At 38.0% G+C, this 25,509-nt stretch overlaps 2 protein-coding genes across 6 annotated transcripts in view; both read right to left on the bottom strand.

Moving 5' to 3' along the window:
- Nucleotides 1-670, bottom strand: part of vps8 (VPS8 subunit of CORVET complex) — a 40,969-nt gene extending 40,299 nt beyond the window's left edge. The window contains exon 1 of the mRNA XM_058056647.1: nucleotides 429-670. Coding sequence (XP_057912630.1) covers nucleotides 429-500 — 72 coding nt within the window. The 5' untranslated portion in view covers nucleotides 501-670. The remainder of the gene's footprint in view (nucleotides 1-428) is intronic.
- A 1,326-nt stretch (nucleotides 671-1,996) lies between these two features.
- The window catches only part of piezo1 (piezo-type mechanosensitive ion channel component 1), a 73,439-nt gene continuing 49,926 nt past the window's right edge, over nucleotides 1,997-25,509 (bottom strand). The window contains exons 34-54 of one of the 5 annotated variants that reach the window (XM_058056645.1): nucleotides 25,238-25,410; nucleotides 25,041-25,138; nucleotides 23,296-23,472; nucleotides 22,928-23,186; nucleotides 20,424-20,612; nucleotides 18,684-18,839; nucleotides 18,380-18,602; nucleotides 16,940-17,072; nucleotides 16,687-16,834; nucleotides 15,442-15,594; nucleotides 15,252-15,313; nucleotides 13,135-13,293; nucleotides 12,901-13,048; nucleotides 11,649-11,837; nucleotides 9,456-9,548; nucleotides 9,198-9,370; nucleotides 7,538-7,660; nucleotides 7,374-7,453; nucleotides 4,224-4,407; nucleotides 2,756-2,897; nucleotides 1,997-2,670 (exon numbers count right to left, since the gene is read on the bottom strand). In XM_058056645.1, coding sequence (XP_057912628.1) covers nucleotides 2,548-2,670; nucleotides 2,756-2,897; nucleotides 4,224-4,407; nucleotides 7,374-7,453; nucleotides 7,538-7,660; nucleotides 9,198-9,370; nucleotides 9,456-9,548; nucleotides 11,649-11,837; nucleotides 12,901-13,048; nucleotides 13,135-13,293; nucleotides 15,252-15,313; nucleotides 15,442-15,594; nucleotides 16,687-16,834; nucleotides 16,940-17,072; nucleotides 18,380-18,602; nucleotides 18,684-18,839; nucleotides 20,424-20,612; nucleotides 22,928-23,186; nucleotides 23,296-23,472; nucleotides 25,041-25,138; nucleotides 25,238-25,410 — 3,185 coding nt within the window. In that variant the 3' untranslated portion in view covers nucleotides 1,997-2,547. Of the gene's footprint in view, nucleotides 2,671-2,755; nucleotides 2,898-4,223; nucleotides 4,408-7,373; nucleotides 7,454-7,537; nucleotides 7,661-9,197; nucleotides 9,371-9,455; nucleotides 9,549-11,648; nucleotides 11,838-12,889; nucleotides 13,049-13,134; nucleotides 13,294-15,251; nucleotides 15,314-15,441; nucleotides 15,595-16,686; nucleotides 16,835-16,939; nucleotides 17,073-18,379; nucleotides 18,603-18,683; nucleotides 18,840-20,423; nucleotides 20,613-22,927; nucleotides 23,187-23,295; nucleotides 23,473-25,040; nucleotides 25,139-25,237; nucleotides 25,411-25,509 lie in introns of those variants that run through there. The other 4 variants (XR_009120181.1, XR_009120182.1, XR_009120183.1 and 1 more) reach the window with 4 other exon arrangements.

Raw genomic sequence — 25,509 nt, 5'->3', positions numbered from 1 at the left:
GAAAATTTTCGATTCCAGTGGACACGAACGACCAGGTATCCTGTTCATACCAGGTACAGGTATTCTATGTCATATATTCTATATATTGGGTAATATGAGTGTAAATGTGACTATAGGGGTGTTACTTCATGTCCAGAGAGCTCTCATAATGATGAAAAATGTTAATAATTGTGTTTAGAAGCCCATAAACAGGTTTTCTAAAAATCCTAAAAAAAAATCCTACTTAACTGAATTTCACTTATCATTATTATTGTTAAACCACACTCATACCAAAGGCACCATTTTCCGGTATAAAAAGGAAGCTATTATTTCAGGGTCACACTTCACGCTACACTACTAATACTACTACTAATAATACTACTACTACTAATACTAGTAAATTAATGTCCAAACACATATCTGAATGTAGAACATCGTGAAAGTCTTACCGTTTCCTCGTTCATCAGATCCATTTGTGAGGAAGAACCAAGCAGGCCGCAAGCGTTTAAAGACTCCGACATGCTGTTGTTGTGTTTGAAGAGGACAATGCCTGTTTGTCTTTTATTAATTTATTCGTATAGACTCCACTTGTCAGAATTGCATTCGACTCTTCTTCCGCCCTCCCTCCATTTCAGTCTTCTTCTTTATACCGGAAGCAACTTATGATGTGCATTACCGCCATCTTCTGGTCAGGAGTGTGGATCGCGATGCTAAAGTACTGTATATACTGTTATATTTACTACAAATAATTAATACATACTGTATAATTTATATATAATTACAATGGTCACAAATAATCTCCTGTTTTCCTGGGTCCGGGTTAGATTTAGCGAACTATTTAGAAATGTGTTCCCAAACTGTCATGGTCTATATAGCCTTAGGTTCCGGTCATAGGCTCTTATTTTGTAAATACTTCCTGTTGTGTTCCGTTCTGTTTCTATTCGCATTTACTTTCCTGTTTTTGAGTTTGTGTTATTTTTTAGTTCCGCCGGTAGTGTAGCATTGGGTGTGTTTGAATTCGGGTTCTGCGTCCTACTAGGCCAGTAGCCTACCCGGTCTACGACGGCCAGACGTTCGGAGGCGTCTGAACTCAGACGGGCTAGCCTTCCTCACACTTCCTGCTTGTGTCACGTGGTCTCATGTTTACCCTCACGCCATGACAGAATGACACATGTACATGTACACTCTGGAGTGGTCTTTTGGTAAATGGCTGGGATTGAATGAGTTCATGTACACTGCCACTTTCATTCTACTTTATGAATCTTCAATAGTAGACATTGTTCAGGCTCATTTGCTTTGGCGAGTCTCTCAAATGCGAACGCCTGCGAATGCCTTGGGATCCACCAGGGGGAGCTGGTGGATCCAATGTAGCCGGGGAGAGGAAAGTCTGCTCTTACCTGTTTCGGATGGATGGTCAGATGGATGGATAGATGGATGGATGGATGGATGGACACCATGTGCTGACGTGTGTTGAACAACTTAGACGCACATCTATTGTTTTGAAGACAAGTCATCAGTATTACAATTACAAGAGAACGAGATTGCTAAGCTAACTGAGAAGCAGTGAGAGCCGGGCAAAATGTGTAAACAAAAATGGCAGAAAGTGGAATGAGATTGAAACGTGAGTGATCAGATACTGTAGCTTAGCGTTTGACAATTGCCTACACGTGTTAATATCAGCCGATGAAAAAGCACATGATCGGCATGAATGCCTTTCCACCTGATCACCTGTGGCTTATACCTACCAAAATACGGCAAATACTGCAAGTATTACATGCTATCATCCATGTACTCGTTCTTGCATGATCACTGCATGTATATAAAACGATAGAAGAGGGTTTTGTAGTCGAAATAGGTGTCTCCCAATGACTTGCATTGTTAGCTAGCTCATGTTAACCTAGTTTTTCTGCTGTTAAAATGCATAGAAAAGGGAAATAAACATGTATTCATTTTTCATATAAGGATTGTAAATGATGGGCAAAATTCCAAAGTTCCTATTTAAAGAAGGCGTCTCACCTTGAGAGTTTCACCAGTGATTTACTGAATGTTCATTTGAAAAACTACATCAAATATTTTTCGGTATAAATGAAGTTGATCTTGTGCTTCCCAGCAGAAAAGGTGGAACCAGGAATTCTGACAATTATCCTAACCGTTCCCTGTGATACGACACCACAGGCCAATAGCACTCAATCATAATCAATCATAAATAAATGTAAACATTTACACATAAACTATGTAATCAGTCCAATCGTCCAACTTCACTCACAGATGATCGGAATCGGTAGAATAAAACCCCATGAGAGCATCCCTAATTGTCATGGCAACGTAAAAAAAACATACAAGTGCAGCATGAAGAGGCGTGGTCTGAAGAATAAGAATCCATGTTGACCAACGTGGGAATTAAAAGCGCCACCACCTTAGGATATCCAACATGCGTACAGGTAACAATAGTGAACGTTCTTTGATCTCAAAGTTCCATGGCCATTCTTGAAATGTTCTACCGACTACAACTTCATAAGGGAATATTTCATGGACAGTATTCCTTTGGGCTGACAACCAATCATTTGGTCAGTGTCTGTCTTGGCTTCGGATGTCCCTGGTCCATTTGATCATGGTTTCCGGGGACCGATAAAGGAAGATGAGTTTTGAATAAAGCTCCTCTTCCAGCTCCAGCTCTCCAGTTTCACGCACCTGGAAAATATTCAGTAATCTTAGCTTGCAGAGGATGATTTCAAAGAAATCACATTTTCTATGTGATTTTTGTTTGGGCACCGACCAGAAAGATGTCCATGCAGAGCTTCAGTATGCGGTCGACACAGGGAAGCTCCTCAAACATGATGGAGTGGGAGATCTCACTGAAGAAGCCTCGTACAAACTTTCCAATGACGAGGACCACAGACACATACAAACCCATGATGCTGCAAATAAACAATCATTGCCAATTAGTATGGCCTGTCAATCAAGTATCGTGTCACCTTGGATATTTTCCCAAATATAATACATGTCGGGAACCTTTTTTTTTTGCTAAAAGTCATGAAAGTCATGCATCATATCAAATTTTCTAACATGGATTCCAACGTATTTTTTAACTACTGTAAACAACATGGACAGGTGAAGTGGTGCGGCGTCCGTGAACAAGGAGCTGAGCTCTCAATTTACCGGTCGGCCATCATTCCTACCCTCACCTACGGCCTATGAGCTTTAGGTGGTGACCGAAAGGAGGAACTGTACATCGTTGGTCTGGGCTTCCCGACCTTGGATAAGCGGTTGAAGATGGATGGTGCCACACCAAACAGAAAAAGCGCACAAGCGTATTGAACAGGGGTCGGCAACCCGCGGCTCTTTTGTCCCTTTTGTGGCAGCTCCCTTCGACAAGAGTGGTGATTTTTTTTTGCATTTTTGACACATAGTTTCATGAACTGTTATGTTTTTTTTAAGATAACCAAAGTAGCTTTTCTAATGATAAAGGTTGCCGACCCCCGGTATAGAACAATGATCTACAAAAGTACCGTATTTTCCGGACTATAAGTGGCACTTTTTTTCATAGGTTGGCTGTTCCTGCGACTTATACTCCAGAGCGACTTATAAATGATCATGTTTATTTTTTGTGTAGCATAATAATAATAAGCAAGGGCGGCACGGCGGTCTGGTGGTTAGTGCGCAGACCTCACAGCTAGGAGACCAGGGTTCGGTCCCCGCCCTCGGTGTGGAGTTTGCATGTTCTCCCCGTGCATGCGTGGGTTTTCTCCGGGTACTCCGGTTTCCTCCCACATTCCAAAAACATGCTAGGTTAATTAGCCACTCCAAATTGTCCATAGGTATGAATGTGAGTGTGAATGGTTGTTTGTCTATATGTGCCCTGTGATTGGCTGGCGACCAGTCCGGGGTGTACCCCGCCTCTCGCCCGAAGACAGCTGGGATAGGCTCCAGCACCCCCCGCGACCCTCGTGAGGAAAAAGCGGTAGAAAATGAATGAATGAATGAATAATAATAAGCATTGTGTCAGCATATCTTACACCTATTCAGACTGTTCTCTATTTTATTATTGTTAGAACTTGCCTTCCAAGATGGCGTAATGTCTGTTTTGGTCAAGTAGTTTGGAAAATAAATTACCTGCAAAAAATGCCACTTATACTCCAGTATGTTTTTTTTCTAGCTAATGATGTATTTTTGGCTTTGTGCGACTTATACTAGTCGATAAATAAAATACTTTGATAGTGTACATGCGGATTGGAGTTCCTCACCCATAACCGGCGAGGAAGCCAAGGCTGGGTGGACTGACTTTGTCATTGAATATGATCATGGAGAGAACTCCACACGAAGAAGGGTCGCAGCCCCCAACGGCAATGTCCCACCACTCCTGTTTCCCGCTGGATGACTTGTCACTCATCAAGAAAAGGGTTATATTCTGGTAGCCGCCATCATTTCCTAAAACACACAAGCGATGGCGTTAAAACAGACGTACTTGGAGTGCATGGCTATGTCATGTGATGCTAACATCAAACTTTATGCCATTTAAAGCCTGCGGCAGGTTTGTATTGTTTTTGCCCTCAAAAAGCATCAGCAAAATTAGTGAAAAAAACAGTAATTTGTATAATAATAACAATAATAATGAATTATTAACATGTAAAGTCATTATATAAAGAGAACAAAATGCATTAAGTTGAAATACTAGAAACAAGGGTGTCCAAACTGTGGGGCAGGGGCCTTTCTGGACCGCAACCATTTTTTGTTGTTGTTTTTTTTATTGGCCCTCAGCACATGTAACTCTGTTAAAAGTACTGTTAAAATCTAAAGGATTACTAGTAGTAGTGGGCTAGTATTAGCATACTTATTGGCTTGCTTATTAGCCTGTTTTTGCCCTATTATATGAAATTTGTCAGATTTTTTTTGTAAAAAAAAAATAAATCTATAAAAAAAAGAAAATGATGAAATTATTTAGGGGGACTTAAGAACATTAATAGGGCTAATGATTGTTATAGTCTATGTAATAGTACTATACAATAGGGCTAATGACTGTGTAATAGTCTATGTAATAGTACTATACAATAGGGTTAATTACTATGTAATAGTCTATGTAATAGTACTATACAATAGGGCTAATGACTATGTAATAGTCTATGTAATAGTACTATATAATAGGGTTAATTACTATGTAATAGTCTATGTAATAGTACTATACAATAGGGCTAATGACTATGTAATAGTCTATGTAATAGTACTATACAATAGGGTTAATTACTATGTAATAGTCTATGTAATAGTACTATATAATAGGGCTAATGACTATGTGATAGTCTATGTAATAGTACTATATAATAGGGCTAATTACTATGTAATAGTCTATGTAATAGTACTATATAATAGGGCTAATGACTATGTAATAGTACTATATAATAGGGCTAATTACTATGTAATAGTCTATGTAATAGTACTATACAAAAGGGCTAATGACTATGTAATAGTCTATGTAATAGTACTATACAATAGGGCTAATGACTATGTAATAGTCTTTGTAATAGTACTATACAATAGGGCTAATGACTATGTAATAGTCTATGTAATAGTACTATACAATAGGGCTAATGACTATGTAATAGTCTATGTAATAGTACTATACAATAGGGTTAATTACTATGTAATAGTCTATGTAATAGTACTATACAATAGGGCTAATGACTATGTAATAGTCTATGTAATAGTACTATACAATAGGGCTAATGACTATGTAATAGTCTATGTAATAGTACTATATAATAGGGCTAATGCCTATGTAATAGTCTATGTAATAGTACTATATAATTGGGCTAATGACTATGTAATAGTCTATGTAATAGTACTATACAATAGGGTTAATTACTATGTAATAGTCTATGTAATAGTACTATATAATAGGGCTAATGCCTATGTAATAGTCTATGTAATAGTACTATATAATTGGGCTAATGACTATGTAATAGTCTATGTAATAGTACTATACAATAGGGTTAATTACTATGTAATAGTCTATGTAATAGTACTATATAATAGGGCTAATTACTATGTAATAGTCTATGTAATAGTACTATATAATAGGGCTAATGACTATGTAATAGTACTATATAATAGGGCTAATTACTATGTAATAGTCTATGTAATAGTACTATATAATAGGGCTAATGACTATGTAATAGTCTATGTAATAGTACTATATAATAGGGCTAATGACTATGTAATAGTCTTTGTAATAGTACTATATAATAGGGCTAATTACTATGTAATAGTCTATGTAATAGTACTATACAATAGGGCTAATGACTATGTAATAGTCTATGTAATAGTACTATACAATAGGGCTAATGACTATGTAATAGTCTATGTAATAGTACTATATAATAGGGCTAATGCCTATGTAATAGTCTATGTAATAGTACTATATAATTGGGCTAACGACTATGTAATAGTCTATGTAATAGTACTATATAATAGGGCTAATGACTATGTAATAGTCTATGTAATAGTACTATATAATAGGGCTAATGACTATGTAATAGTCTTTGTAATAGTACTATATAATAGGGCTAAAGACTACGTAATAGTACTATATAATAGGGCTAATTACTATGTAATAGTCTATGTAATAGTACTATACAATAGGGCTAATGACTATGTAATAGTCTATGTAATAGTACTATATAATAGGGCTAATGACTATGTAATAGTCTTTGTAATAGTACTATATAATAGGGCTAAAGACTACGTAATAGTACTATATAATAGGGCTAATTACTATGTAATAGTCTATGTAATAGTACTATACAATAGGGCTAATGACTATGTAATAGTCTATGTAATAGTACTATATAATAGGGCTAATGACTATGTAATAGTCTTTGTAATAGTACTATATAATAGGGCTAAAGACTATGTAATAGTACTATATAATAGGGCTAAAGACTATGTAATAGTACTATATAATAGGGCTAATGATGACACAGCCAAAATTTTGACCACTTTTTTTGAAAACAAACAAAAATAAAAATCCCTTGGAAGTTGAAATCCATAGCCATAGATGCACGGAGCGCGAGTGGTTACCACACAGGCCTCACAGCTAGGAGACCCCCATTCAATCCCACCCTCGGCCATCTCTGTGTGGAGTTTGCATGTTCTTTTCTCCGGGTACTCCGGTTTCCTCCCACATTCCAAAAACATGCTAGGTTAATTAGCCACTCCAAATTGTCCATAGGTATGAATGTGAGTGTGAATGGTTGTTTGTCTATATGTGCCCTGGGATTGGCTGGGATAGGCTCCAGCACCCCCTGCGACCCTCGTGAGGATAAGCGGTAGAAAATGAACGAATGATCAAGGTCAAGGTGGAAGGTGCTCTACAACTACAGTCCGATTGATCGATTGACCTTCATATAGTTGACTGACTGGTTTGGCCTCTGCTCCATTGGGGGCCCGGATGTAATTTGGGAACATGTTAGGAACATGCCTGGGAATAAGACAAGAAGACAGGTGAATGACAGCTGTCATCAAATGAACATATATGGACTGTTTTTAAAGAGTGTACACGTACACGGGCTTGGTGCGATTGCCCACCAGAAGAGAAGCCAGATTGGCTCTGACGGGATTCCCCGGCTCCAGATGAATGGAATGTTTGTCATACGTGTGCTCCACAGTCCCTCCTTTACCCAGGTCCCTGTTGGGGATTCAGGACAAAACATAGCAGCGAGTGAGTGTCATCCCGGTAGCATGCTGTGCTACTTCCACGGCTATATCAAATGTATGGATGACGCTTTTTAACGACACGGATAAGACAGCAGAGACATGTGCTCAAGCGACATGGCCACTGGACTGTTCAGGTTGGCTTTCAAATGTTTGAGGCACGTTTTGCAGGATCATCGACAGAAGGGTTCTGCGTTTTGAAGCAAGTATCGGTCGATATCGATACCATCTTTTTTCCACTGATGGTGGCTGAGCATATTTTGTGGCATAGGCGAGTTAAGCATCGTTAACAGCGTGATTGAGAGCGGTTGACAGCAATTAAAGGAAGCCAACCACGGTCGCCATGTACGACACTACGAAGTGTGGAATGGATGTCATGGAGCAATGACGGTGGCGCTGCCAGAGGACTATCCAACGACTGGCAGACTCCGGCTTGATGGCGATATTGAGGTGAACACGGAGGAAGCGCTTGCCGAGTGGCGCTTGGGCTCAGGTAGTGGGGGGTTGGTACATCCATCATTCACAGTTGAGGGTGTTGCCAACCCAGGGGTGGGCAAACTTTTTGACTCATGGGCCGCATTGAGTTAACAAAATTGTGCGGGGGGCCAGAACATATATTTAACACACATGATTTTACGCTTATAATTGAAATAATTTTAATGATTTTTAATATTTTTTAAATATTTTTAAAATAATTTTTAATAATTTTTCATATTTTTAATATATTTTTTAATAATTTTTAATCATGTTTAATCATGTTTAATAATTTTTAATAATTTTTAATAATGTTTAATATTTCTTTTATAAATTTTTAATAATTTTTAATAATTTTTAATAATTTTTAATAATTTTTTAATAATTTTTAATAATTTTATTTTTTTGAATAATGTTTAATAATGTTTAATAATTTGTAATATTTTTTTAAATAATTTAAATAATTTGTAATAATTTTAATAATTTTACGCCTTGAATTATTTGTCTAATTTTAATTGTCATACTATCAGCTATATGTTCTTGTTTCCTTTTTTTCAGGAGCACTTTAAACATCAGACCACATCAAACTACGATTTTTTTTTTATTTTTTTACTGAATAAGACATCCGACTTGAAAGTCATGTTGCCAGCTGGTATGTTAAAAGTTGAAATACTTAAAAGCAACTGGCGGGCCGGATTCAAACGTTTGGTGGGCCGCATGTGGCCCCCGGGCCGTAGTTTGCCCACCCCTGTGCCAACCGAACGGTTCAGGCAACCATTGTTGTGTTTTTTGGCCTCTCCTTTCACTGCAGTTACGAGAGCGAGTTTATGCTGAGCAAGAAGATAAAGTTTGCTAACCGCATTCCACACTCAGACGCCAAACGTATGTTTAACATGTGACTCATGACACGGTACGCCTTGGTGCGCCCATCTCCCCGAAATAGAAATAGACCCCGGAATTGAAACTGTGCGGAAGATACGCTGCTGTTGCCTGGTCAACACCATTCATGAATGGATTAGCATCTAGCGCACACAAACCTTTGGAAATTCCACGACAGACGTAATGTTAGGTCAGCGGGGCTTTCCAGAAGTTCTTTGATCACTTCCTGTCTGCTGGGGGGGCTTATTCTCCACACTGATCCCGAGCTGCCTTCAATCATGGCTGTGACAACGTCCTCGCAACCGTACAGGGAAATGAATTGCATGGCTACCTAAAAGAAATCAAAACAATCAAAAGTGAATTCAAGAATAAATCCCAATGCTTCTGGTGTTTGACTCCAAGATGACTATACGTACCGCGTTGTTGCCAAACTTTTTGCTAAGTTCATTATACTCCGTCTGTGTGAAAGGCTGAATGGACTGCTGCTGGACGCTCATGGTGAAGAGAGGCTGGACACAGGAAATATCGCTGGTGCTCAAACACAACATCTCCAGACCACTCTGATAGTATCACCAGGCTTTATGTTCACGAGAGGGCTGCACGGCGGCCTCACAGCTAGGAGAGACCCGAGTTCAATCCCACCCTCGGCCATCTCTGTGTGGAGTTTGCATTTTTGCACTTTTCTCCGGGTACTCCGCCTTCCTCCCACATTCCAAAAACAACTAAGTTGCTAGGTAGCTATGGTTGTTTGTCTATATGTGCCCTGTGATTGGCTGGGTGTCAGGGTGTAACCCCGCCTCTCACCCGAAGACAGCTGGGATAGGCTCCAGCACCCCCGCGTGAGGATAAGCGGTAGAAAATAATGAATGAATGAGACAGAGGTAAATTGGTCCCTTGAAAAAGTTAGTATGTACCCCATGTGGGACAAAAATGAGCTCCAAACTAACCAGGTTGCTTGTTTGTTTTGAAACTAAAACGTCACTCTGCTAAAAACGTTACGAAAGTCAGAAACCAGAAGCTAGGCAGATAACTCTAGCGAGCTGGCACTAGTGACAGCGAGGCAAAGCGTGCGAACAAAGATGCGGGAAAAGGGGAGGTTTGACGAGGGAGTGATCAAACATGCTGGCACGGACTGATGCAGCCTGTGTCAAGCCTGTCAAACGGAATTCAAACCTCGTTTTATTTATGATATTAATTTGAAGCACAATATCAAAAAAAAAAAACAATGCGAAGGTCTCATGTCTCAAGATGGCGCCACCCGAGTTCACGCTAGTTATAGCAGCTCTGTGTCTTCTGCAGTGTTTTAAGTGTTTCATAGTGCTTTATTTATTATGGGCTTGCTCAGTAATGCAAGCCCATATTGTTATTCCTTGTGATGTTTAGCTATTATTATATCTTAATCTTCCCATTTTTGTGCGCGTAATGCGGCCAAAACCGCAAGAAGGACCCCCAAACATGTTACACCGCCGGAATCCTGACGCTCAGGACTACAGCGGTATTTATTTTTTGGAACGTTTTGTGTAACCATGGCGACGCTATTCACCGAAACGTTCAAAAATGGGCCACTAGATTAGATACACCTGTTCTATTTTTAGAACAGCCACATTCCAGGGAAAACGAGAATTTACAGACTTTTCACAGCCCTTGTAGCTCAGCCATACGGCCACGTAGAAACGTGATTCACGGCTCATTTTTGAGATAAACTTCTCAACTCTCCCTGTGGCTAAATGCTAATTGCTCGCATGTTAGCATTTAAGCTAATTTACTCATGTCTAAAGGCAAATGCACACATGGCATGATGTAGGAGGGTTATAGGACAACCTTGGCACTTTCTAAACTTGAGGCCCTCTTGCTAGGTGCTAGCATGATGACTGTTAGCATGTTAGCATTTTAGCTAATTTACTCATTTCTAAAGGCAAATAAACACATAGCATGATGTGAGGACACTATGGGACTGCATCAACCTTTTCGGTACTTGAGGCTGTCTTGCTAGGTGCTAGCATGGTAGCCGTTGGCGCACCGGGCCCGAGGTTCACAGCACAGGTGGCAAGCCCATCAAAATTTCTGCGGGAATTTTATAGTTACTTTGTTATTGTTTTTGTGCCATAGCGAACCCTTAAGCAAGTCCGTAGCTACAGATGTTCATCTTGTTACGTTCGTAGCTTGCACAAAGCTGTTAGCTTTGAGCACCCCTTCGCTATGCCGAGCCATCAGAGATCCCCGCGGAGATACAAAGGGGAGAGGCCGCTTAGCGGGAGTGAATAGCATTAAAGACGGTATCAACCATGTTTACCGTCTGGCGTCATGGGGCACGTGAGTGCACATGAGACTAGCATGAGAGCAATATTATGTTTAACTTTTCCTACATTTATTCAGAGATAATATAAATGTCATTTCTGCGGCTTTTGTTCTATCAGATTGTTTATGGACACGTGCCAACCCCATAGTTTTTATGGAAACCCGATGATTTTGATCGGTTGCTGATGGATCGGAACATTCCTCCAAGATATCAATATTAAGCTGTAAGAATTCATATTTCAATTTTACACCCGCTAATAACAAGCTCATATCCTAAACTACAAACACACGAATGAGGAAGCAGAGGTTACCTCATATCCTCCGAGCTTGACGGTAACGGTGACGTCAATGGGGTGGTTGACCACACCCACCACAGATCTGACCAATGAGATGAAGAGCAGGGGAAACCAGATGATGCACACTAAGAAGAGGATGATGAGTCCACCCATTCCATATTTCACCATCTTCTTTTTCTTTTGTCCTTTCGGCTGTGGATATTTCTGAAGGGAGATAAGATGATGACAACATCTTTCACATTATGATTCGTCAAGTTTAATAAATTGTTCTGTATTGTTATGTATTGGGGGCGGCGCGGCGGTCTAGTGGTTAGCGCACAGACCTCACAGCTAGGAGACCAGGGTTCAATTCCCACCCTCGGCTATCTCTGTGTGGAGTTTGCATGTTCTCCCCGTGCATGCGTGGGTTTTCTCCGGGTACTCCGGTTTCCTCCCACATTCCAAAAACATGCTAGGTTAATTAGCCACTCCAAATTGTCCATAGGTATGAATGTGAGTGTGAATGGTTGTTTGTCTATATGTGCCCTGTGATTGGCTGGCGACCAGTCCAGGGTGTACCCCGCCTCTCGCCCCAAGACAGCTGGGATAGGCTCCAGCACCCCCTGCGACCCTCGTGAGGAAAAAGCGGTAGAAAATGAATGAATGAATGAGTTATCCTCCCTATCCGTGTGGAAGTGGTAAGTTTTTGGATTTTTAAGTTGAAAGGAAATAACTTGGAGGCTACCGTTTAGGTCGCTAGCTCTCTGGTTTGCGAGCTAGCATGTGTCTCAAGACCCTGCAGTTGCGCAATATGTTGTAAATGGCCCTCGGCCACAGCTGGGATAGGCTCCAGCACCCCCTGCGACCCTCGTGAGGAAAAAGCGGTAGAAAATGAATGAATGAATGAGTTATCCTCCCTATCCGTGTGGAAGTGGTAAGTTTTTGGATTTTTAAGTTGAAAGGAAATAACTTGGAGGCTACCGTTTAGGTCGCTAGCTCTCTGGTTTGCGAGCTAGCATGTGTCTCAAGACCCTGCAGTTGCGCAATATGTTGTAAATGGCCCTCGGCCACAGCTGGGATAGGCTCCAGCACCCCCGCGACCCTCGTGAGGAAAAAGCGGTAGAAAATGAATGAATGAATGAATGTTATGTATTGACTGAGTCGTTCCTAAGTTTTGGTATCTTTTAACTTGTTTATGAATACATAATTGTGCAACTGTAACTCTAACTGCATATACATGGACCAGATATGCAGACATGTAGTCATCACGGACTCACTGGACTTATACCTTCTCCGTCTCACGGCTGCATTTGATGATGAAAATATTGGCATAAATGTCCTCTACACACATCCAGTTGGACAGAGACAAGGTCGTATCAGTCCAAACCCAGTCCATCACGGCTCGCAGCTCTACGAGGAAAGGGACCAGACGGAAACTACACAGACACAAGCACATATTCACAAATAAGTCGATATTCCTGGAGCTGATTTGGGAATTCATGTTCAACCATGAGCTTCATACCCTTGGAAGAGAAACAAGTTGAGGTGGCTGTAGTTTTTGGTGAGGAAGTTGCCAAGAATACGAGTTGGGTATCCGCAGCGGATCTGGTATGCTGACAGGGCAAAGTAAATACATTTGACAAAGTACCACAGCTGGGCCACTAAGTTCTGATTGAACCTCCTACACGGAGAAAAATGACGAGAGACAAGAGAGATATAACAAAAGGATTCAATAAACAATCATGTCTGCTTTGTGATCATTGACTGTGGGGAAATAATTGGTTGATCCTGTGCTCAGTTCAGGACTACTTGCTTTATTTATCGCTAGGGCTGTCAATGATAACGCAAAAGTTCAAGTTTAACGGCGGCTCATTTTTTGACACGCGATTAACGCGCACTGCTTCCTGTTTGACCCTCGGCGCCCACCGTAGTTTGGTTGAAGTACACTAACTGTAGCCACAAGCCGGAACAAATATTAATGGTAAATGGTGAAAGAAAAGCGTATTTAAATTGGTAAAGTTAGCTTCAAAGCCCCGGCAGATGGTTCTTGTAGTTATTTGTATCTACTGTCGCCGTGTTTGACTTATCACGGATTACATGGCCTGCCGGAGACTGGAGCAGCGAAGGTATTGTTTTTATTGTCATATAGAGTGCTACTTTAGCATAAGAGTGGCCTAACTAAGTAGTTGTTTACATTTTTACATCTCTCTGATGATTTTTACATTGAACTGCCAGCTAAAATTGGAGTTCCAGCTGCTATTGACGGGCTGTCCGTAGCTGAAGTCCAGTGTTATGCTAGCGTTAGCCGTTTAGCATGGAACTACCACAATGATGCGCATAAGCACTCAAAATCATCAAATCTTACCTTTATGCATTCCTACATAGTATCAGCATTCGGGAGCAAGTATGAGGTAAAAGAAAAAAGGGGAAAAATACATCCAAATACATCCATACAGCCCTCTTAGCATCAGAGAAGGTGCATCGGTGCGTTTAATGGCCGTCGAAAAAGTAGGACAAATCGCAAATCCAAGTCCATTGTTTTGCTAGCGTTAGCCATTTGACATGGAACTACCACAATGATACGTATTAGCGCTCAAAGTCATCAAATCTTACCTTTATGCATTCCTACATAGTATCAGCATTCGGGAGCAAGTATGAGGTGAAAGAAAAAAGGGGGGAAATACATCCAAATACATCCATACAGCCCTCGGTGCGTTCAATTACCGTCCAAAAAGTAGGACAAATCGCATTAAAAATTCAAGAACTGTGGAAATAGTTAAGAGTATTGTAATAAAATAATATTTACTGTAATATAATGATGAATTTCTATGTATTTTTACATGACAGTAGGTTTGCAATTTGGATTAAATGTTTTCTGACTATTGCCCTGTGTTTTAGCTATTGTAATGACCCTTAGGGGTATTCTGTATTCTGTATTATGTGTTACATGTTGTATTTGCGCATGTGTTGCAATGGAGAGATAAATTCCGGGGTTGGGAAGGAAAAGGGGTGACGGACAGGAAGTGAGGCAGAACCCGCACGTCGTTCTGCCCATCTGGTCTGGTGCTTGGCTGAGCGTAGAGCGTTACAGTATTTTCATTTGTACTTGGAGCTAATATGCTAATACTAAAAAATAATAAAAAAAATAATACATAAATATGCTTGCTGACTGTATTTTTTTTAAATAATGGCCCAAAGTTCCCAAATTGATATCCTTTTACATTAAAAAAATGTACGTATGTAATTATCGTTGTAGGTGCACATCGAATCTTTAACACAAAGAGATTTGCCCTACTTATTATAGATAAAAACTTATTTCCATCTGCGATTAAATGCAATGAATTGTGAGTTAACTATGGACAAAATGTGATTAATCACTATGAAATATGTGAATTGATTGACAGCCCTATTTATCCCATAATGTTCTTCCATCACACGTTCGGACACACTGACCAGGAAGTGAGGATTGAGTGTAAGGGGACATCCATTAAGAAACGGAAAACTAAGAAAATGCAGAACAGAAAGTAAAAAATAATCATCATGTCTCCGTTCGGGGGGGGGGGGACTTGGACATTCTGCAGAGGTTCAACTAATTATTTCCCTCACTGTATGCAACATATTTTAATATTTCTACTGTACCTTTCAGTGACAGCCGGGAGGATGAAGAACATCCAAAGGTGTATCCCAAACACAAGACCCACCTTGGATAAGAGGGAAACGATAACTTCATCCAGGTGCTTGCAGTGTGAAGCGGCCAGGTAATGCATACGCAACAAAATACTTTGGCATTCAAACATGTGATTTATGAACGACGTGGCGAAAAACAAACCTGGAAAATGAGTTTCCCCAAGACGGCCTTCCGCAGGTAGAGCGCTCTGTCAATGATCATGGTACTGAACTGGATGAGGAGCATCACCAGGAACGCTTCAGGAACCTGGTCTTCTGACAAGGTGGACGCTATATCAGCTGCTGCACTGTGCTTCTACGGGAACATGAGATTAATCAGATTAATATCAGATTAAAATGTCACGGTGACATCTTATGAAGATTTGTTAGGGATGACCAAACACCACGCTTTCATATTCCATCCTGCTAGTTTATATCGTTACGTATAACTTTATAGCAGACATTTCGCGGCCCGCGGGCCAAATGTGGCCCGCAGGACACTAGTTTGAGGCCCCCGCCTTGATATGAAAGTTTGATATGGATGCTGTATGGTATCATGTACCCAGAAAAAAATATTACCTTTGATTAATGTTCATGTTAAAGGTTAAATAACTGTTAATAGTTATCCTCCCTATCCGTGTGGAAGTGGTAAGTTTTTGGCTTTTTAAGTTTAGAGGAAATAACTTGGAGGCTACCGTTTAGGTCGCTAGCTCTCTAGTTTGCGAGCTAGCATGTGTCTCAAGACCCTGCAGTTGCGCAATATGTTGTAAATGGCCCTCGGCCATCTCTGTGTGGCGTTTGCATGTTCTTTTCTCCGGGTACTCCGGTTTCCTCCCACATTCCAAAAAACATGCTAGGTTAATTAGCCACTCCAAATTGTCCATAGGTATGAATGTGAGTGTGAATGGTTGTTTGTCTATATGTGCCCTGTGATTGGCTGGCCACCAGTCCAGGGTGTACCCCGCCTCTCGCCCGAAGACAGCTGGGATAGGCTCCAGCACCCCCTGCGACCCTCGTGAGGAAAAAGCGGTAGAAAATGAATGAATGAATGAGTTATCCTCCCTATCCGTGTGGAAGTGGTAAGTTTTTGGCTTTTTAAGTTAAAAGGAAATAACTTGGAGGCTACCATTTAGGTCGCTAGCTCTCTAGTTTGCGAGCTAGCATGTGTCTCAAGACCCAGCAGTTGCGCAATATGTTGTAAATGGCCCTCGGCCATCTCTGTGTGGAGTTTGCATGTTCTTTTCTCCGGGTACTCCGGTTTCCTCCCACATTACAAAAAACATGCTAGGTTAATTAGCGACTCCAAATTGTCCATAGGTATGAATGTGAGTGTGAATGGTTGTTTGTCTATATGTGCCCTGGGATTGGCTGGGGCAATCCGGGTGTACCCCGCCTGGGATAGGCTCACCCCAAAAGCCCAAAAGCCAAACACAATGACGATGAAGTCGATGACGTCAGTCAGGAACATGAGCGCGTAGACATCGGTGGCAACCCGATAGTCTCCTCGAAGGGTATGAATGAAGAAACCTTGAATGGGCTTGTAAACACCCTGGATGCTGGGAAGAAAGGCAAATGGTGCAATAGCAGTGTTAGCATGTAAGATGGTGCATGCCATGCAATGTATCGGATTCATACATAAATGCAAACAGGGACTGACTCACCCATAAATAAATGCTAGTTTTAACTTATGTCGAATCGTTTGTAGTCTACGGCTGGCTACTTCTCGCTTCTTGGCCTTCCTCTTTTTGTTCCCTTGGTCTTTGCTGGAACATGAGCTCTCGGAGGTGGACTTCACTGGAATGGGCATCGTGTTAGCCGGAGATGAATGAAAAAGAAAATAGGTGCAATATGAAACAATATACTTATACTGTCAAATTAGCATATCTACAATGAGACAAAAACACGTGTATTTCTCTATACTGCATGTTCTAGATCGCAGTTTTTCACCTATTCCGTCCATGAAACACTCTAAAAAAAACAGCCGGAAAAATGCAACAACATTTGATATACTACATATGTATACTACATGTCATACTTTTGGTCATTTGAAGCATTATTGGTGCATTAACTTTCACAGAGCACATAGTGATGAATGACTTCATATGCGGGTCACGGCATGGACTGGTGCTGCTGCTTTTGAAGGAATTTATGCTAATGCTAATGCTAATGGTTTAATTTCATTTGAACATGCATCAGATTCCAATTGAGTGCATCTCATAATCAGTTCCCAGTTCCACATGTCCAAAAGGAGTAGGAAGAAGCAAAGCTTATTAAATCCTACCCCTCCATCTGGTACTTTTACAATCACTAACTCTTACATTTGTTCACTTCCTGCTTTCCTGATATACATTTTTTAAATATATAATATATAAATATTATAAATAAATAATAGATTATAATAAATGAAACATATATTTATTATATATTAATATATAATATAATATATTACTATATAAATTTAACGTGTTGTTCATTCAATATTTTTTAAAAGGGCATAGGTGATTAATCATGATTAATTAATTTGACAACATAGTTTATTTTTGTTATTAATTTATAGATATATAATATATAAATATTAAAAATAAATAATATATTATATATATATATATTAATATATAATATAATTTTATTATAATTAATATATTATAATTAATTAACATTATAATATATCAATTAATATATACATTTAATTTATTTTGTTCATTAAATATATATATTTTAAAGGGCATAGTTGCAAATGGTGATTAATCATGATTAATTAATTTGACAATTGTGATTAATTTGATGACCATTTTTAATCATTTGTCATTTTTTTATTTTCCAGTCACTTTAATTGGTCACAGGTCCGTAAAGGGCCATCTTTTTTAATGAATTTTTATTTTTTTAATGATTTTTTTTCTTTTTTTGGAGGTCAATTGTGTGAATTCTTCTGCCAACATGAGGTGGCTGCCTAGAATGGAATATTCCCCACTGACGGCTATTGTTGATCCACTAGCTTGTAGTTTTATTGTTGGATGGAGTAGCCTTTTTTTTTTTGTTTTTGTTTTTAATAACAGGGTAAAAGCTCCTGCAGCCTTTTGACTCCATTAGTTGACGCTCACCTTTGGAATTCTGTTTTTTAAGCTCTCTTAGTTTCCTTCGGAAGTGGAGGCCGCCGCTTTTCTGCTGGCCTTTCTCCATGAACTCCTCATTGCTCCCGCTCACTGCGTCCTTTTCCGAGCCACCAGAAGGATTCGGCCCAGGCACGAGTTCTGCTGCCGAGTCAGCGGAAAGGAGTTGTGTGGTGACGCTGCAAGTGCTTATTCCAACATCGTCCACATTCACCTGTGTTGAACAGAAGAACGGAATAGAAAACTTCAATAAATCCTTCTTTTATCACCATTTATTTGTTTGCACATACTCAACCTTTTCAAGTTGTTCCAGGTGGATGATGTTTAGGTTTTCAGTGGTGGACGCAGAGTTTAAACTACACACTTTGGTTTTGTCTCGGCTCTCTTTGTTATTCTCTGAAGAGCTACTCTGTTCCTCCAAGGGGTCTTTGTGGTCCCACAGGCCGTAACGCTGTATACAAATAAAGGCAGACATATTTGAATGTAGCTCTTCCTGACATATGATGGGACATCCAAAGTCATACAAGGTCAATCCAAATGTTGGACCCTTGAAGCGTCATCATGAAGACATGCGAGACCAGACAGTAGCAGTGAGATACGTAAACGATCACGCTTAGTGAGCAATAATAATAATGTCTATAATAATAATAATAATGTCTGTGGGAGGTTTTACGATTCCATCACAGAAAAGTATGGCGAAGAGGGCAAATATGATTCGGATGATGGAGCCAAAAATACAAAAACCAGTGAAGTTGGCACGTTATTCATTCATTCATTTTCTGCCGCTTTTCCCCACGAGGGTCGCGGGTGAATGGTTGTTTGTGTATATGTGCCCTGTGATTGGCTGGCCACCAGTCGGTAGAAAAGCGGTAGAAAATGAATGAATGAATGAACATAATAATGCTACGTTATATGTGTTTCTACAATTGAAAGCGGCTAGAAATTTTGCTATGCTAATGTTAGCATGCTAACACCCCCAGCATGATATGCAATGTAGCTGGAAGGCTAAATGTCCTGAATGGGTTGAGAAATGTGAAGGAGCTAGAACTCAATTCGTTCATTCATTTTCTACCGCTTATCCTCATGAGGGTCACGGGTATGCTGGAGCCTATCCCAGGTGTCTTCAGGCGAGAGGCGGGGTACACCCTGGACTGGTGGCCAGCCAATCACAGGGCACATATAGACAAACAACCATTCACACTCACATTCATACCTATGGACAATTTGGAGTCGCTAATTAACCTAGCATGTTTTTTTTTGGAATGTGGGAGGAAACCGGAGTACCCGGAATAAACCCACGCATGCACGGGGGAGAACATGCAAACTCCACACAGAAATGGCCGAGGGTGAAGGGTGGAATTGAACCCTGGTCTCCTAGCTGCGCTCTAACCACTTGACCGCCGGTTGGCACGTTATAAAAATAAAAATCGTAAATAAAAACAGAGGGCGGCACGGTGGTCTAGGGGTTAGCGCTCAGACCTCACAGCTAGGAGACCTGACTTCAATCCCACCCTCGGCCATCTCTGTGTGGAGTTTGTGTGTTCTTTTCTCCGGGTACTCCGGTTTCCTCCCACATTCCAAAAACATGCTAGGTTAATTAGCCACTCCAAATTGTCCATAGGTATGAATGTGAGTGTGAATGGTTGTTTGTCTATATGTGCCCTGTGATTGGCTGGCGACCAGTCCAGGGTGTACCCCGCCTTACGCCCGAAGACAGCTGGGATAGGCTCCAGCACCCCCTGCGACCCCCGTGAGGAAAAAGCGGTAGAAAATGAATGAATGAATGAGTTATCCTCCCTATCTGTGTGGAAGTGGTAAGTTTTTGGCTTTTTAAGTTGAAAGGAAATAACTTGGAGGCTACCGTTTAGGTCGCTAGCTCTCTGGTTTGCGAGCTAGCATGTGCCTCGTGAGGAAAAGCGGTAGAAAATGAATGAATGAATAAAAACAGAATACACTCATTCATTCATCCTCTGCGTATCATAGCACGGACATATCAATAATAACGAATCAACAACAATAAACATAAACAACTCACCATGAGCAAAGATCTATGGAAGAACAAAGCCAGCAACTGAAGGAGATCATATCTTATGTACGTGTCCGTCTTCTCCACACCCAAGATGCGAGGTGGAAAGAAAGGCTTGTCTTCATTCAAAGTCATCTCATACACACTATTCCAAGGAAAAAAGCCAAACTGGAACAGGTATTTTACCAACACCATCACCTGGACGGGGACACAGACAGTCAAAATAAAACAAAGGAGATCCTCCGCCACCCCGGGGGGGTCGACATGACTACAGCTATAGGAGGGCGCTTAAGAGAAAGGCTTACACAAAACGCTTTACACAAACCCTAAAAACTAAGATAAGTATGGTAGGCCATCAATAACAACCCGGGAAATTATTTCAGTGTTTAAGTGTTGATGGTTTCATCTCCATGGGAACACCACTCTGGGTGCCCGGAATGTGTATTTTTTTTTTTCAACGGCTTCCAGAGTGGGAAAAATGATTGTTAAAGTGATTTTAGGTGATATGCTACACGGCTCCAATCATAATAAAATCTATATTTAGAAAGTTTTATAACTTTATATATGGCTGAAATTCATTGAACACAGCGTGGAATGAATGGACTGTGATAAACCGTGGATTCATGTAATAATCATTACAATAGTGGCAATCCCGCTATTAATTATTAGGTTATTATTAGCTGACGACCTGTGAGGCGACTTTGTCTTAAAACTACACACTCTCAGATATTTGTCTTCTTGCACAGCTGTAACGTTTTCCTGTCCTTGTTAGACCCAGTTGGTGCTGCTCTCTGAAGGGAGTAGTTAACACAGGGGTGGGCAAACTTTTTGACTCGCGGGCCGCATTGATATAACAAAATTTCCGGGGGGTTATTGTTATGTTATTATATTATTATTATTATTTTGTTATAATAATAATATTACTGCCATTATTATATTAATATTATTAACAACAATATTAATATAATAGTAGTATTATCATTATTTGTATTACTATTATTGTGCTTGTGCTCCTTTTTCCAGGAGTATTTTGTAATATTACTACCATTATTATATTAATATTAACAACAATATTAATATAATAGTAGTATTATTATCATTATTGACATTATTATTATTATTATTATTGTTATTTTTATTAGAATTATTATTATTAGTTATAGTAATGTTATTATATTATTATTATTATTATTTTGTTATAATAATAATATTACTGCCATTATTATATTAATATTATTAACAACAATATTAATATAATAGTAGTATTATTATCATTATTTGTATTACTATTATTGTGCTTGTGCTCCTTTTTCCAGGAGTATTTTGTAATATTACTACCATTATTATATTAATATTAACAACAATATTAATATAATAGTAGTATTATTATCATTATTGACATTATTATTATTATTATTATTGTTATTTTTATTAGAATTATTATTATTAGTTATAGTAATGTTATTATATTATTATTATTATTATTTTGTTATAATAATAATATTACTGCCATTATTATATTAATATTATTAACAACAATATTAATATAATAGTAGTATTATTATCATTATTTGTATTACTATTATTGTGCTTGTGCTCCTTTTTCCAGGAGTATTTTGTAATATTACTACCATTATTATATTAATATTAACAAAAATATTAATATAATAGTAGTATTATTATCATTATTGACATTATTATTATTGTTATTTTTATTAGAATTATTATTATTAGTTATAGTAATGTTATTATATTATTATTATTATTATTTTGTTATAATAATAATATTACTGCCATTATTATATTAATATTATTAACAACAATATTAATATAATAGTAGTATTATTATCATTATTGACATTATTATTATTGTTATTTTTATTAGAATTATTATTATTAGTTATAGTAATGTTATTATATTATTATTATTATTTTGTTATAATAATATTACTGCCATTATTATATTAATATTATTAACAACAATATTAATATAATAGTAGTATTATTATCATTATTTGTATTACTATTATTGTGCTTGTGCTCCTTTTTCCAGGAGTATTTTGTAATATTACTACCATTATTATATTAATATTATTAACAACAATATTAATATAATAGTAGTATTATCATTATTGACATTATTATTATTATTATTATTATTATTATTATTATTATTATTGTTATTTTTATTAGAATTATTATTATTAGTTATAGTAATGTTATTATATTATTATTATTTTGTTATAATAATAATATTACTGCCATTATTATATTAATATTATTAACAACAATATTAATATAATAGTATTATTATTATTATTATTATTATTATTATTATTATGTGCTTGTGTCCCTTTTTCCAGGAGCATTTTGTAACAGACCACATCAAATAACGAAATTGATAAAGCAGCTACCTCAACCAAAAAACAGGCGGGCCATATTGAAACACTTGGCGGGCCGGATGTGGCCCCCGGGCCGTAGTTTGCCCACCCCGGTATTTGAAGCGTGCATACCTCCGTGTAGACAATGGCAGTCATCCAAAACCTTTTGCTTGGTCTGGGAACAGTCAACATGGCCCACAGAAAGACCAGAATGGGCAGGAGCAGCGATATCACGGAGGCGCTGACCAAATGATTCAAGATGATGATGAAATAACAAACGAGCTCGGAGTGGGCTGCCAACAGACTGTGAGTGGCGAAGAGCAGCTTCAGTACGCGGTTTTGATTGCTGTAGAACATTCTGCTTTCTTCCAGTTCTTCGATGAAGATGTGCCTACAAAAGGGGAAAAAGGTGTCGAGAATACCGAAAAGATCCCCAAAGAACCCCAACTATGTTGGCCATCATTCATAATATGAATTGATTGTTACATCACCGTGACTACCTGTCTCCCAGCACCTCACTGGCTGTTCTGGAGTGTCTGTGTTGTTGCACGATTGATGATTGATGGGGTATCTGGTCACCGCTTCCGAGCAGAAGGTCGGGATTCAAGAGGTTGGCGGTGCTGCCGAGCCTCGGGGGAGGAGCCGAGCCCTCCGCAACCTGGCTATCTCCCAAGCAGCTGAGGAAGGGAGTGAAGTAAGCATGCGTGCACACAAAATTAATAAAAAAAACACTTTTATCATTGGAATAGTACCCGAGTCATTCTGGGTTGCCAGGTTCACTCATCTGACATGATCTACCTTGGAGATATTTGCTTTCCACATAAAGCTAAGAAAAATGTAATTTCCATGAAAATCTGGACAAAATCAACTTGAAAAAATTCCACAGCAAATGTGTGTCATAATCAAAGCTCAAGTTGGTCCAAAAAAAATGAAATATAGATAGATTAGATAAACACTATTTCCAAGAGAAATTCACATTTCCAGCAATTCTGAAAAAAATGTCCTAATGAACTACATTAAAAGAATAATAATTAGGTTGCATTTCCCACAATGGACACGTACACTCCTGATCTTTGTAATAATAAAATTAATAATAATTATTATTATATTATTATTATTATATATATTTTTTATAAATTATTATAATTTTTTATATATATATTATATTAACACTATTCTAATTATATAATTTTTGTATAATAATTATTAATAATTAATAATAACAATTATAATATATATTTTATAAATTATTATAATTATATATATATATTATATTAACACTACTATAATTATATGATATATATTATAATATAATATATTAATTGTATAATTATTGTATAATAATTATTAATAATTAATAATTATTATTATTATATAATTATACAATTATTATTATTGTTATAAAATAATACTAATAATTGTTATTATTTTATTGTAAAATTATAATAATGATCTAATAATCATGATGACCGTTATAATAATTCTAAACCTTTTGTATAATAATTATTAATAATTATTAATAACTATTATAATATATATTTGATAAATTATTATAATTATATATATATTATATTAACACTACTATAATTATATAATGATATATATTATAATATAATATATTAATTGTATAATTATTGTATAATAATTATTAATTAATAATAACTATTATAATATATATTTTATAAATTATTATAATTATATATATTATATTAACACTATTATAATTATATAATGATATATATTACAATATAATATATTAATTGTATAATTATACAATAATTATTATTGTTATAAAATAATACTACTAATTATTATTTTATTGTAAAATTATAATAATGATCTAATAATCATAATGACCTTTATAATAATTCTAAAGGTCAAGAATGGGATCTTCAGAGGTTCTTAAAGCGCTTCAAAGTGCAAAAAGAAGAAACGGAAGTGAGACAAAAAAACTAAAATTAGCAAAGTGCGCTGGCCACACCCCGTAAGGGCGGAGTAGGGCGGAGTAGGGCGGAGCGTGGCACAAGGCAAGCGTGCTGCGTCTGTGCTTGGTCGCCGAAATGAGAGCCCGTTGTATTTCTACATATGCCATTCATTTTAAGCGGACCAATTCTGCTCATATTTCAGGTCTTTGGGATCGATTTGTGGACTTTCTAGATCTTCAGGAATTTGCACCTATTCCAGCTACATTTCCTTGGATTTCCAAAACCAATACATTTTAATACATTTTAAGTCTGACACTAACCTGTACGGTGTAGAGAAATCGTTTTCGGTGTGACTCAAATGAGAACTCCCACTTCCCTGAGAAAGATGGTCGCCCGAAGAGTCTGCTGTCATGTGAGGCTGCCAATGGAGTTTTTTTTTCCAGGAATTAGATCAGAATTAAATCAACATGTTTAGGGGAGCATTTGATGTGACGAATTTGCAATAAATTGTCTTTACTTGCTGTATTTTCTTGATAAAGAAGTAGCGTTCATTGCACAGCACCGCAGACGTTTCCCGATATTGCTTAGTCAGCAGGTTAAGCCACTGGGTCAGCCCATCCATCATGGCTTGAACGATGGCCCATAAAAAACTCAGCATATCCAAGATCCTCTGAACAATCTCTCCGTGGCCTGTGGCAAAAAATCCAAAAGAAACACAATGAGAGACATAACACATTACCACTTTACACTCCATACTAATATAATACTATTATATAGAATACTATTGGG

The sequence above is a fragment of the Doryrhamphus excisus genome, chromosome 19, assembly GCF_030265055.1.
Source record: "Doryrhamphus excisus isolate RoL2022-K1 chromosome 19, RoL_Dexc_1.0, whole genome shotgun sequence".
Taxonomy (NCBI): Eukaryota; Metazoa; Chordata; class Actinopteri; order Syngnathiformes; family Syngnathidae; genus Doryrhamphus; species Doryrhamphus excisus.
This window is presented reverse-complemented; position numbering and strand designations above follow the sequence as displayed.